This window comes from Dendrobates tinctorius, unplaced genomic scaffold (genome assembly GCF_039654945.1).
Source record: "Dendrobates tinctorius isolate UK_male_01 unplaced genomic scaffold, ASM3965494v1 ptg000083l, whole genome shotgun sequence".
Classification (NCBI taxonomy): domain Eukaryota; kingdom Metazoa; phylum Chordata; class Amphibia; order Anura; family Dendrobatidae; genus Dendrobates; species Dendrobates tinctorius.
In genome coordinates this window covers 874,968-887,567 of record NW_027361751.1, presented here as the reverse complement: position 1 = coordinate 887,567, position 12,600 = coordinate 874,968, and the positions used below count along the sequence as shown (strand labels likewise).

Genomic DNA, 12,600 nt, shown 5'->3' with positions numbered 1-12,600 from the left:
CCCTGGGACAGATGGTGTGGTGCAGCTATGATGTTATGGCCCTCCACAGGTAGGGCAGTAATCCCAGGGCAGTGAGGATAGGTGTTGAGGAAGAGGGTGTAGTGTCTGGCACAGAGATGTAGCTGTGCTGACGGGGTTGCGGGAAGGAGGCAAGGACACAACAGGGTGCAGTTTCTTTACCTTTACTTTGCATGGCAAATGCAGTCCAGGGTCCAGATTACAGATGGTACAGAAGCTGGCTAGCCTGGAAGCAACTTGGGAATCTCTCTGGGCAGATGGGTTGTGTAGTCTCCTTCCTAGCGCTTAGCTTTAGGTACTTGCAGTACTGTGTTACATTGAAGTTCCACTTGCTTATTCTCTTTACAACTCCCTCGTATGGCAGACAGCTGTAGCCTTCTTCTTCTGGCTCACACGTCGCTGTTGTGCCTCCGAGTCTTATGTGGAAATAGAGCATTTACAGCTTCCTATTCCTCCGGTTTCTGTTGCAGGACCATCAGTGTCCGTACAGCCTTGAAGACCAGGCTCCAGATCATCCGCTATAGCTGGGAATGAGCCTGAACTCCCTGCTCAATCTCCCAGCACTTCTCCTCCACATCCACACATGTTGCCCTCCTCACATGAACTCCTCCTTTTTCCGTCCTGGCCCCCAGAGAGTAGCTCTTCCCCCAGAATTGGTTCAGAGCTCCCTCTGCTGGCCTGGAATGAGAACTGTGTTGTGTGTTGTGGTTAACTGCCAGAGAGATCCTTTATTGCTTCCAAGCATGACATCACACTCCCTAGGAGGAAGGCAATGCCACTGTGGCGACCATACTCCTGGGGGCGCCACATTCCCCCCTGGTGAAATTCAGTACTCCTGGACTGAAGAGAAAATATGTAAACATATAAACAATTAGAAATATAACAACATTTCCAAAAGTGAAAAATACAAAAAACGCAAAAAAGAAAAACCCAAAGCTCAAAAATAGTCCTGATGACGATTAGTCCATGCGTCAATGTCCACGGTGCAATTCCTGAGCAAGTTGGTAAACTATTTACAAGTAGAGTTTTGACCACACATAGTCCTGTGGTCCAACTGTCCATTGAAACAAAATAAAATATCAAAAAAGTCTTACAGAGTCTCTGTAGGCACAAAACTTGAAACGTTGCATATTTGCAGATTAACATTTACAAAACTTATGTATATGCAGAACCTTAGGGGTGGAATACCTTGGGTACAACGGACAGACCTATGTAGTACTGGTGTGGGTAAACTGGGTAGTAGCCATCTGCAAACTCTTAGACTCACTGTGGGCATCACAGATTCACCACTGGCAGGGCAAAGATTCTCTGACTACTGCTGGTGTGGCATCCGCTGCCTGAACTTCCTGATTTTCAGAGTTCTCTTGAGTCTGCTACTTCAGTTGCAGTAGGCTGGGGAAAGATTAGGACAGGAACTACGATGGCTTGATCCATTCTCGTCCAGTTTGCAGGAAATTCCCCGAGTACAGTGTTGACCCAGTCAGCATCTGGTGATGTTACCTCAGGTGTCAGGACTCCCATATCCAAATCAATAGGCAGTTTGCCAGGCCTCGCACTCATTAGGTAGGCTGGAGTGCAGTTGGTGGAATTCACAGGAATGTGATTGTAGAGGTCTACCAGATCTGGCAACTTCTCTGGCCACAGATTCCTCTCTTCCAAAGGCAAGGTCTTCAGTAGATCGATCACCACCTGATTAATCTTTTCACACATGCCATTGGTCTGTGGATGGTACGGTGTTGTCCTGATCTTCTTGCAACCGTACAAGTTACAGAATTCCTGGAACACTTCTGCCTCAAAGGCTGGACCTTGATCTGTAAGCACTCTCTCGGGATATCCGTGTGGTCGACAAAAGTGCTGTTGGAATGCTCTGGCTGCTGTCCTGGCTGCTTGATTCTTGACAGGCACGACTACCAGGAATCTCGAGTAGTGGTCAACGATGGTAAGAGCATAAACGTAGCCTGAACGGCATGGAACCAGCTTCACATGGTCCAAGGCGACCAACTCAAGTGGCTGTTTGGTTATTATTGGCTGCAAAGGAGCTCGCTGGCTGTTACGGTCCTTCCTGCGCAGGTTGCATTGTCCACACTCACGGCACCAATTTTCAATGGCCTTCCTCATACCAGCCCAGCAGAATCTCTCCCGGAGCAAGGCCTCCGACTTCATCCATCTGAAGTGTCCAGCTCCATTGTGGTATGCTTCCAAGACCATTGATGCCTCCCTCTTTGGGACTACCACTTGCCAGACCAACTCATGAGTGCGGGCATTGATACTCCGGCACAGCTTTCCCTCATAGAGGAACAGCCTGCCTCTTTCCTTCCACAACTGCTGGGTTTCTTCAGGAGCATCTGGACCTGGGCGTGAGTCAGCTTGTGACAGTAGTTCCTTTACCAGGTGGACTGCGGGGTCGCTATCCTGTGTTTCTGCCCATTCATGATGAGGCAATGGATTTAGGGTGGCCTCTTTCACGATAGAGCCCGAACGGCATGTAGTTGAACTCGCAGAGACCCATTGGGGTAGTAAACGCTGTTTTCTCCTTGTCTGCCTCTGCCACGGGAACCTGCCAATACCCACTAGTGAGATCTATGGTGGAAAAATAGTTAGCAGTTTTAAGTGCAGCTAATGACTCTTCAATTCTGGGTAATGGGTAGGCATCCTTATGTGTAATGCTGTTAATTTTTCTGTAATCAACACACATTCTCATGGTACCATCTTTCTTTTTCACAAAGACTATTGGAGCTGCCCAGGGGCTACAACTGTTTCTGATCACCCCAGTCTCCTTCATTTCCCGCAACATACTTTTGGCACATTGGTATTGTGTTGGGGTATAGGCCGGTACCTTTCTTTAATGGGTGGATGATCTCCAGTGGGGATATGGTGTTGAACCCCTTTTGCCTTCCCAAAGTCTAGAGGGTGTTTACTGAATACCCGCTCATACTCCTGAGTCACTCAGTAAACCCCTCTCTTTTGGTATGAAGGGGTGGAGTCAGTTCCCACCTGCAGCTGCTGACACCACTCCTCTAGCTGCTTTACAGAGCCATTGTCCTCCACCTGGTCGGATGAGACCAAGGGCTCTGCTGCCTGCCAGAAGACTGGAGAAGAGCAAATGTTGTTCCTATCTTCAAAAAGGGGAAGAAGGTGGACCCAGGCAACTATAGGCCGGTGAGTCTGACTTCTATACCAGGAAAGATCTTTGAACAAATTATTAAACAACATGTAAGTCAATACCTGGATAAGAATGAAGTGATCAAACAGAGTCAGCATGGGTTTGTAACTAATAAGTCATGTCAGACTAACTTAATTTCCTTCTATGACGGTATCACTGATTGGGTGGATCAAGGAAATGCTGTAGATATAGTATATCTTGACTTCAGCAAAGCATTTGACAAAGTCTCTCATACAATCCTTATTGAAAAAATGACTAAGTATGGAATGGACAAGGCAACTGTTAGGTGGATTCATAGCTGGCTTAGTGATCGGACCCAAAGAGTGGTCGTAAATGGCTGCACATCCAGTTGGAAGAATGTCTCAAGTGGGGTACCACAGGGCTCTGTCCTGGGCCCTGTATTGTTCAACATCTTTATCAACGATTTAGATGAAGGAATTGAGGGTAAACTGATTAAATTTGCTGATGACACAAAGCTAGGAGGGATAGCTAATACTAGAGAAGAGAGAGAGAGGATTCAAAAAGATTTAAATAAACTGGAGAAGTGGGCAGTAACTAACAGAATGGTTTTTAACAGGGAGAAATGCAAAGTACTACATCTGGGCAATAAAAATGAAAAAAGCATATATAGAATGGGAGGAATAGGGCTAAGTGACAGCACATGTGAAAAAGACTTGGGTATACTAATAGATCACAGACTGAATATGAGTCAACAGTGTGATGCAGCAGCAAAAAAGGCAAATGCAGTTCTAGGATGTATTAACAGAAGCATACAGTCTAGATCACGTGAAGTCATTATTTCCCTCTACTCCTCTTTGGTCAGACCTCATCTGGAATATTGTGTCCAGTTTTGGGCACCACATTTTAAAAAAGACATCAACAAACTGGAGCAAGTTCAGAAAAGAGCGACCAGAATGGTGACCGGTCTGCAAACCCTGTCTTATGAGGAAAGGTTGCAGGATTTGGGAATGTTTAGTTTGCAAAAGAGAAGACTGAGAGGAGACTTAATTGCTGTCTACAAATATCTAAAGGGCTGTCACATTGTAGAAGGATCAACTTTATTCTCATTTGCACAAGGAAAGACTAGAAGCAATGGGATGAAACTGAATGGGAGGAGACACAGATTAGATATTAGAAAAAACTTTTTGACAGTTAGAGTGATCAATGAGTGGAACAGGCTGCCACGAGAAGTGGTGAGTTCTCCTTAAATGGAAGTCTTCAAACAGAGGCTGGACAGACATCTGACTGGGATGATTTAGCGAATCCTGCTTTGAGCAGGGGGTTGGACCAGATGGCCCAGGAGGTCCCTTCCAACTCTACGATTCTATGATTCTATGATTCTATTGCGTTGTTACTGACAGTAAGCAGCTTAGCAACTGTGGCATACCAAGGTATTGTGGCCTTCTCTTCCCCACAATTCAAGAGGCGTACAGGTACTCTCCCTTTGTGGACATCAACTACCCCTCTGGCTGTCAGGACAGTGGGCCGGCTATCAGAGTACACTGGCTGCCCGACACCAAATTAACATTTCACATCTGGGGGGTATCGCAGTGGGGAAAGAATCACTCACTCTGATGCTGCCGATTTCTCCGCCAGAGAGTTCTACCTGTTGTCTTTGCATTAGGGCCTTGACCTCCTTCTGCAGGACTCGTTGTTCACTGGAACCAGCAGTCTCAGCCACCTGTTGCAACAAAACAATAACCTCGGCAAGACAATTTTCAATCACATTAGTACCTAAAGTCATCATTGGGTTACATTCTCATCGGTCAATGTCTATAACTATCAGACCTTGAGATTTTAACTCTACTCGCCCCACTTTAATAGTAATCTCTTTATATCCTACTTGTGGCAAAGACTGACCATTGCTGGCAACTACTGTCAGTTCATCACTTGGGCCACGGGTAAGTTCAGAGTCAGCCCAATACCGCTTGTAAAGGATATATGGCATAGTTGTCACCTGAGAGCCAGTGTCCAGCAAAGCGTTCATGGGGATGCCGTCAATCACCACTGGGAGGACCGGTCGCCCTCCAACATACTACTTGGCTCGCCAGTTCTTTGGGCCTTGTGATCCTACTCCTGGGGGTTGGCCCTCTGCCCCAGGGGTTGCTCGTTTAAATAACGGAACCTTGCAATGTGGCCAGCCTTGTGGCAGTGACGACAGATGGGACGTCCGTCCAGGTCATAGTGATCGTTGTCTCTCCCTCGGCGTAGCGGGATCTCTTCCGTAGCCATGGGACATCCTCTGGACTGGAGGCTAGCTGGATCTTCTCCTTTGATGACACCTGCAGGGACTGCACAGTTTTGTTAAACCAGAAAGCACAACAGGGAAAAAACCCCTAAAATATAACTTTTAATTCAATATTAAAAGATACCACACATATGTAAAATTACACACAATACTAGGGGGTCACAGAGAGAGAAAAGTTTTATATATATATATGTTTCCAAGTATGATTAAATCACAGAAGGGGTTGCGCCGTCATCAGTGGCTGATAAGTATATTTTTTAACACTGTATTTGGCAGACTGTGTTATTATACATGGTAGCACTAAGGAGGTTAATGGAAAAACCATATGAGACGGCTTGTATAAGCATTTTCTATGCCCATGTGGAAAGTGTATATAGATAGTCCACTTGGAAATATTATCTGTTGATCTTGACCCAACCTCTTGCTACATGGGGTCATTGGTACCCCTGTCCCTAAAATTCATTATCGGGACATACCCTGATTTTTTTATGTGGGTCATTCTGTTATTTTCTGTCTCTCACAGTGTGCTTCATTATACAGGCTTGTCCTGTGATTTCATTGAATGCTTTATTGCTATATCTTTTGCTGTAGACGTTGTTCTGAGGCATATTAGATCACACGTCTGCCCGGTAGCAGCATTTAACATTACTTTTATTACGAGATAAGTGTCGATTAGCTGCTTTTGCTCTCATTTTTTCTGATATTACTCCGAGATAAGATGATACTTTTTTGAGCGCGTGCTTACTACGAGATAAGTTTACAGCACTTTAGCACTTAATATTAACTTTTTCGGTATTGTGTTGTATGTGTGTGTTTTTGTGTCCCCTTTTCTATACGTAGGGTGGTCTAGGGCGTTATTAGGGACGCCGACGTTGAGCGGGGGCGCCATGTCATCAACAACTAGGGTGCCAACCTCCGCGGATAGGAAGGGCCTTATTTGGGCTTTCTAGGGCATTATAGTTTTTTCTGCCCCTTCTGTGATTTAATCATACTTGGAAACATTTATATATATATATATATATATATATATATATATATAAAACTTTTCTCTCTCTGTGACCCCCTGGTATTGTGTGTAATGTTACATATGTGTGGTGTCTTTTAATATTGAATTAAAAGTTATATTTTAGGGTTTTTTTCCCTGTTGTGCTTTCTGGTTTAACATTTTGATTCAGGAACCCCTTGGTTATTCTTTTTTGAGGTTTTTCATTGCACAGTTTTGGCAAGTGCAGCCATATTTTTGGTCAGCTCCTGGACCTGAAGACGCAGTTCGGCAGATGGGTCTTTGTCCAGAGTCTGTGCATCAGCCTCCACCGGGCTAAGAGGGAAAGATGCTGCTTCTTGATGGTATGTGATCGCTGGGCGCCTAGGGGGCGCTGGACGACTGACGTTTGGTTCATGCAGCACCCGAATAGCCCGGTCTTTGAAGTCTGCAAAGTCTAGGTCAGAGTTTTGTAGGGCTATGATGCGCAGTTGTGCTCTATGGGTACTGGATAGGAGGCCCTCAATAAATTGCTCCTTTAACAGTCTGTCTCCATCTTTCACACTGTCTGGGTCAATCTGCTTTATGGCTCACAGCGATTCCTGTAGGTTAAGTGCATAGTCCTGTATACTGTTCTGCACTCTCTGCTTACACCCAAAGAATCTCATCTTTATTTCAGCTGCAGTGCGGGTGTCAAAGGTGCTTTTTAGCTTAGCCAGGATCTTTTTAACAGTCTCTTTATCAGTGTCCTGCCAGGCTTTTACTTCCCTCTGTGCTGCACCAGTTAGCTGCCCAATAAGGATGTTCACTTTTTGGTTTTCAGACAGAGGATACACCTCAAACAAACTGCACAGTCTCTCTTTGAATTCACTCAGGGTATGTGACTCACCTGAGTACTGCGGTAGCCAGGCCGCTCCCTGTATATAGGGCATGGACAGCGGCATTATGGGGACTGCTGCGGTGGGCGCTGATTCTTGTGGCGCTGTGGAGGCAGCGCTGGCTGCTGGATGCAGCGGCGCTATGGGAGCCGCAGCTGCACTGGGCCCTGCAGCTTGTGGCACTGTGGGGTTTGCAGTGGCGTTCGCCGCTGCGTCTGCTCTTGCTTCAGACATTCTCTTGCCCCCCTAGTTAACGTTTGGCCAGGCCCTGGGTTGCGCTGGCTTACCGGCTGCCTCTCTGCAGGCTGGATGATAGGGGGACGCCGGGACTGCAGGCCTCGGCTTCTCACTTCCTGCACGCTGGCCTCTTCCCGCGTAGCACTTCACTTTTCGCGCTCTCTGACTGGCTCCGCCCACGACGCCCTGCCCCTTTGGTTTCCCGCGCGCGCCAAGCAGCGGGGTAATGGCGGCAATAGCGCCGACAGTCTGTGGCACATAACAGTCTCTGGCACACACGACCTGGGGACACCAGGCTCCGTAAATCCTGTTTGTGACGCCAAACTGGGTCGCCCTCCCAGGGCTGTGGGGTACTCTGTACCGGGCCGGTCTCTCAAAGGGGAATGTCACAGCAGCGGTGACCCGGTCCGTGGCCCTGGGCGCCCATGTAAAAGGGGTTAAGTGATGGAATAAAGTTTATGAGTGAATGATTCGTGACGCCACCTGTGGTGTTCGGCAATGGAGATGTTAAGCCGATGCTGCAGACAGATCCCCTGGGACAGATGGTGTGGTGCAGCTATGATGTTGTGGCCCTCCACAGGTAGGGCAGTGATCCCAGGGCAGTGAGGATAGGTGTTGAGGAAGAGGGTGTAGTGTCTGGCACAGAGATGTAGCTGTGCTGACAGGGTTGCGGGAAGAAGGCAAGGACACAACAGGGTGCAGTTTCTTTACCTTTACTTTGCTTGGCAAATTAAGTCAAGGGTCCAGATTACAGATGGTACAGAAGCTGGCTAGCCTGGAAGCAACTTAGGAATCTCTCTGGGCAGATGGGTTGTGTAGTCTCCTTCCTAGCGCTTAGTTTTAGGTACTTGCAGTACTGAGTTACACTGAAGTTTCACTTGCTTATTCTCTTTAGAACTCCCTCGTATGGCAGACAGCTGTAGTCTTCTTCTTCTGGCTCACTGCCTCACTGGTTAACTGCCAGAGAGATACTTTATTGCTTCCAAGCATGACATCACACTCCCTAGGAGGAAGGCAATGCCACTGTGGCGACCATACTCCTGGGCGCGCCACATGTGTATGTATGGCTGCGGGGTATGTGCGGAGAGGTGAGTGGTGCTATGTGTGTTTGTGAAAGTGTGTGTGGTGGAGACGGCAATGATAGGGGTGATGGAGAGGGAAATGATGGGGTAGTAGGGGAGAAAGCAGTGATACAGGTGGTTGAGAAGGCAATGATGGGGTGGTGGGGGAGAAAGAAATGATGGAGGTGATGAAGAGGGCAATGATGGGGGTGGTGGGGGAGAAAGAAATGATGGAGGTGATGAAGAGGGCAATGATGGGGGTGGTGGGGGAGAAGGCAATGATGGAGGTTGATTTAAGGGCATGAAAATTTAAAGTCTGAAAATTCCAAAATTTTCGCCAAATTTCCATTTTTTTTAACAAATAAATGCAAGTCATATCAAAGAAATTTTACCATTATCATAAAGTACAATATGTCACAAGAAAAAAGTCTCAGAATCACCGGGATCCGTTGAAGCGTTCTAGAGTTTTGACCTTATAAAGTGACACTGATCAAAATTGAAAAAATTGGCCTGGTCACGAAGGCAAAAACACGCTCTGGTGTGAAAGGGTTAATATAACAACCCAAAGTCGAGTTCACATGTTCAGTATTTGGTCAGTATTTTATCTCAGTGTTTGTAAGCCAAAACCAGTGGGTGCATGAGTTTCCATTAGACTTTTCCTCTGATTGTCCCACACTTGGTTTTGGCTTACAAATACTGAGGTAAGATACTGAAAAAATACTGACCATGTGCATGTGGCGTAAGAAAAACAAAAGAGATTGCAGTTCAGCATACCTGGATAACTGATTTTTACATTTTCAATCTCCAGAGCTTCGAGAGACGACATCTTCAGTATCATATCTTGCTCCTCTTCTTCCAGAAATGTGTCTTGCAAAATTAGTTTCTTGAAAGACCCCGAGAACTGATCGATGGCTGATCCAATGCTCTTTACAAAACCTTCACAATTCTTTAAAAGCATTTCAATATGATCAGACATCAAGAAAAAAGCCTGAATTTTTTCACTGTTAGCTTGAGTAAAGTTTTTACTGTTCACATCATTGACTTGAATTCTGAAAAAAGGCGCTTTATGTCCTGATGTAAATGGGCGAATCAGTGAATCATCGATTTGAATTTCCTGGGGAAAAAGTGTAATTAATTCATTTATTTCTGCAAGTTTGATTTCATTATCTTGTATTGTCTTATTGAGAGACAGACATGCAGAGGAGTACTCCTCATCCACTGTAGGAACTCCATATCCTTTAAAAGCATCTGCTAAACCTGATAAATCCAGCTCTTCCATCTTCTTATTTTTAGTATATAAGGTAAGGTTAACACAGCTTAATGAACTAATGCACTGGGGGTATTTTTCAATGAACAGAAGTGTGCTGGCAGAAGAGGTCTTATTGGAAGGACTTGCAGAAAGGGACACCATTTTTCCAGCCATGAACTGCATGATAACTGGAGCATAGTCTGGCAGACGTTGACTTTCCACCGCTGCTTGTACAGCTAATGTCATCAGCAAGTTAAAACAGATGGAAGTGATGTCATTTTTATTTATTCCACATACAGTCATAATGAAAACCTTTTCTTCAATTTCAAGCTCTGGGTGACGCTGCAAATGTTCCATATTTTCTTGATGGCAATTTAAAGCTTCAGGGTTTCCATAAAGACTGAAGAAGTAGGAGATGATCTTGAGAGTCGCTTTTGTAGAAATCCTGGTTGCATATTTCAGGAAATGGCTGTAACAGCCAATGATTTTAAGAAAAGTATTGACCTGATGAAGGTAATGGAAACCTTTGGTGAGATCTTCATGATTTTCAGACTCTAATAATTCACAAAGTCTATTCCCAGCAAGAAACTCCTGGAAAGAGGTGCCACAGAACCTAAACATTGACTGGAGCCTCTGTGCTGTAAATTTGCTTAAAAGTCCATATTTGATGGCTTTCTCTCCATCCACACCTGCTGCTTTTAAGTCATTCTCTGTAAATTGAAATTGGGACTGGAAAAGCCCTTTGATGGCAAGTTCTCCACAAGAAGACATCTGAGAAATCACTGTTTGAGCCTCGTTTGGAAACTTTGCTTTGTTGTAGTTTAAATATTCTTTAAATGTGTTTATGTCCCCAAGTGTATTGTCATTTGGGTACATAATCCAAGAGGAACACTGAGCTAGAATCATCAGCGGGATCTCAAAAATAGCTGATAAAATTTTAGATGTTTCCAGCTTCACAAAAAATGACCTTACACGATCAATGTCATCAGGAAATAATTTTTTAGCTAGGTAAATTGTACTATATAAAGGGAATTTCTGGATGCTCATTATGGTCCTTGCATAATGTCGAAGCATCATCGCCTTATCAGTGCCTACAGTGACTGCCAGATTCAATCTATTCCAAGCGTTTTTCACTATTAATACTTTTATGGTTTCTGGAATTGAGTCGACCATACCATAGTCATCCAGGAGGAAGAGAACCTTATCTTTTAAGTTAGCCAGAATTTCCCCCAGGCTCTCTTCTGTTAGTAGTATTGAAGATCCAATTAGTTGTTGGCAGATGAGGTCACTGAGATTTTCATGGCTCTTGACAGAAGCAAGAGATACATAAAACACAAGACTAAATCTTCTGAGTACAGGACAGGATCCTGAGGCCCACAGAAGAGCAATCTTTCTGAGAAGAGCAGTTTTCCCACTTCCAGCTTCCCCTTCTATCATAGTTATGTCATTCAGCTCAGACAGGATATCCGGCAATATTAGCTGCCGAACTGGTTGATTTTTCCTATCCTTCCACATAACACAAATGTCAGCAAAATGAGAGTCCAAATCTACAGAAATGGAATTTTCAAGAAGAGAAACATGATGGAAAGTTGGATTATTGTACTTTCCAATGAGATGTGTTTTTAAAGAAAGCAGACCACTTGGTGTTTCTGAAAATGATAAAGAGAGGGCAATTAATAAAATAAATGAGACATATAGAAGACTTCCTGTAGTCAAAAAAGCATAAAAGCTTTGCCTATTTGAGATGGTATGACAGTAGTCAGAATTCTTCCCAATCAATCTTTATCAAAACTGTAACTTTTTTTTTATTATTTACCTTGTGTGTATTATTTACCTTGCCATTATTTTATATAGTTATACTTTAGGATTTTGTTTTTTTGTTTGTTTTGTTTTATTGCATCTAGGTCATATCTGTCATAGTAATATTTAGATTCCTTATTCTATATTTGAGACCAATGAATCAGAAGTTCTGCAGAATAAATGCACTAATGAAGACTTAACCCCTTTCCGACATGAGGCGCCAATATCAGACACCCTCGCTTTGATGTGGGCTCCGGTGGTGAGCCCACATATTTCCCGGCACATGTCAGCTATTTTGAAGAGACGTGTCTCCCCCCTGCTGGAGTTGACGCATGCACACACTATGCATGGTGATCGCCACGGACGTCAGCTGGCGATCACAATGTTTGTCTGTATTTTTTGTTGGGTTGTTTCCCCTCCCCTCCCCTGTTTTCATTGTGCAATTATTTGTGAAATAATTTATTAATAAAATTTAAATTGTTTACGTTACATACGTTGTGTGTCATATTATAGGCTTTCATTCCATTGAGGTTACACATCGATCCTAATATTGGTTGTTAGTTGTTTTTTTCATTGAGTGATAGCAATCGCAGCATTTAGAAGGCAGAGGGAGGGAGCCAACCAATGGTGTCATTCAAAAGTACAACTTGTCCCACAAAAAACAAGCCCTCACATGGCCATATTGACCAAAAAATAAAAAAAAGTTATGGCTCTGGGAAGAAGGGGAGCAAAAAACCAAAAATGCAAAAATGAAAATACCTCTGGTCATGAAGGGGTTAAAGGGAACTGATCACTCGGTTCATGCTGCACAAACCCTGATCTGCATGAATCAGATCCTGGCTGCACGATTGTATGCAGGTATATTTTGCTCTGGTGGGCTTTGGAATTTCAGAGAAAACACTTTGAAGAGTCATAGGGAAAGTTGAGACTAGCCTGGCCCCAACCCTTTGTGCCTTCTTTCTGC

At 44.5% G+C, this 12,600-nt stretch overlaps 1 protein-coding gene across 2 annotated transcripts in view; it reads right to left on the bottom strand.

The window, feature by feature from the left end:
- The window catches only part of LOC141097069 (baculoviral IAP repeat-containing protein 1-like), a 71,625-nt gene that overhangs the window by 33,410 nt on the left and 25,615 nt on the right, over window positions 1-12,600 (bottom strand). For both annotated transcript variants that reach the window (XM_073584039.1, XM_073584040.1), the window contains one exon: window positions 9,362-11,485. In XM_073584039.1, coding sequence (XP_073440140.1) covers window positions 9,362-11,485 — 2,124 coding nt within the window. The remainder of the gene's footprint in view (window positions 1-9,361; window positions 11,486-12,600) is intronic.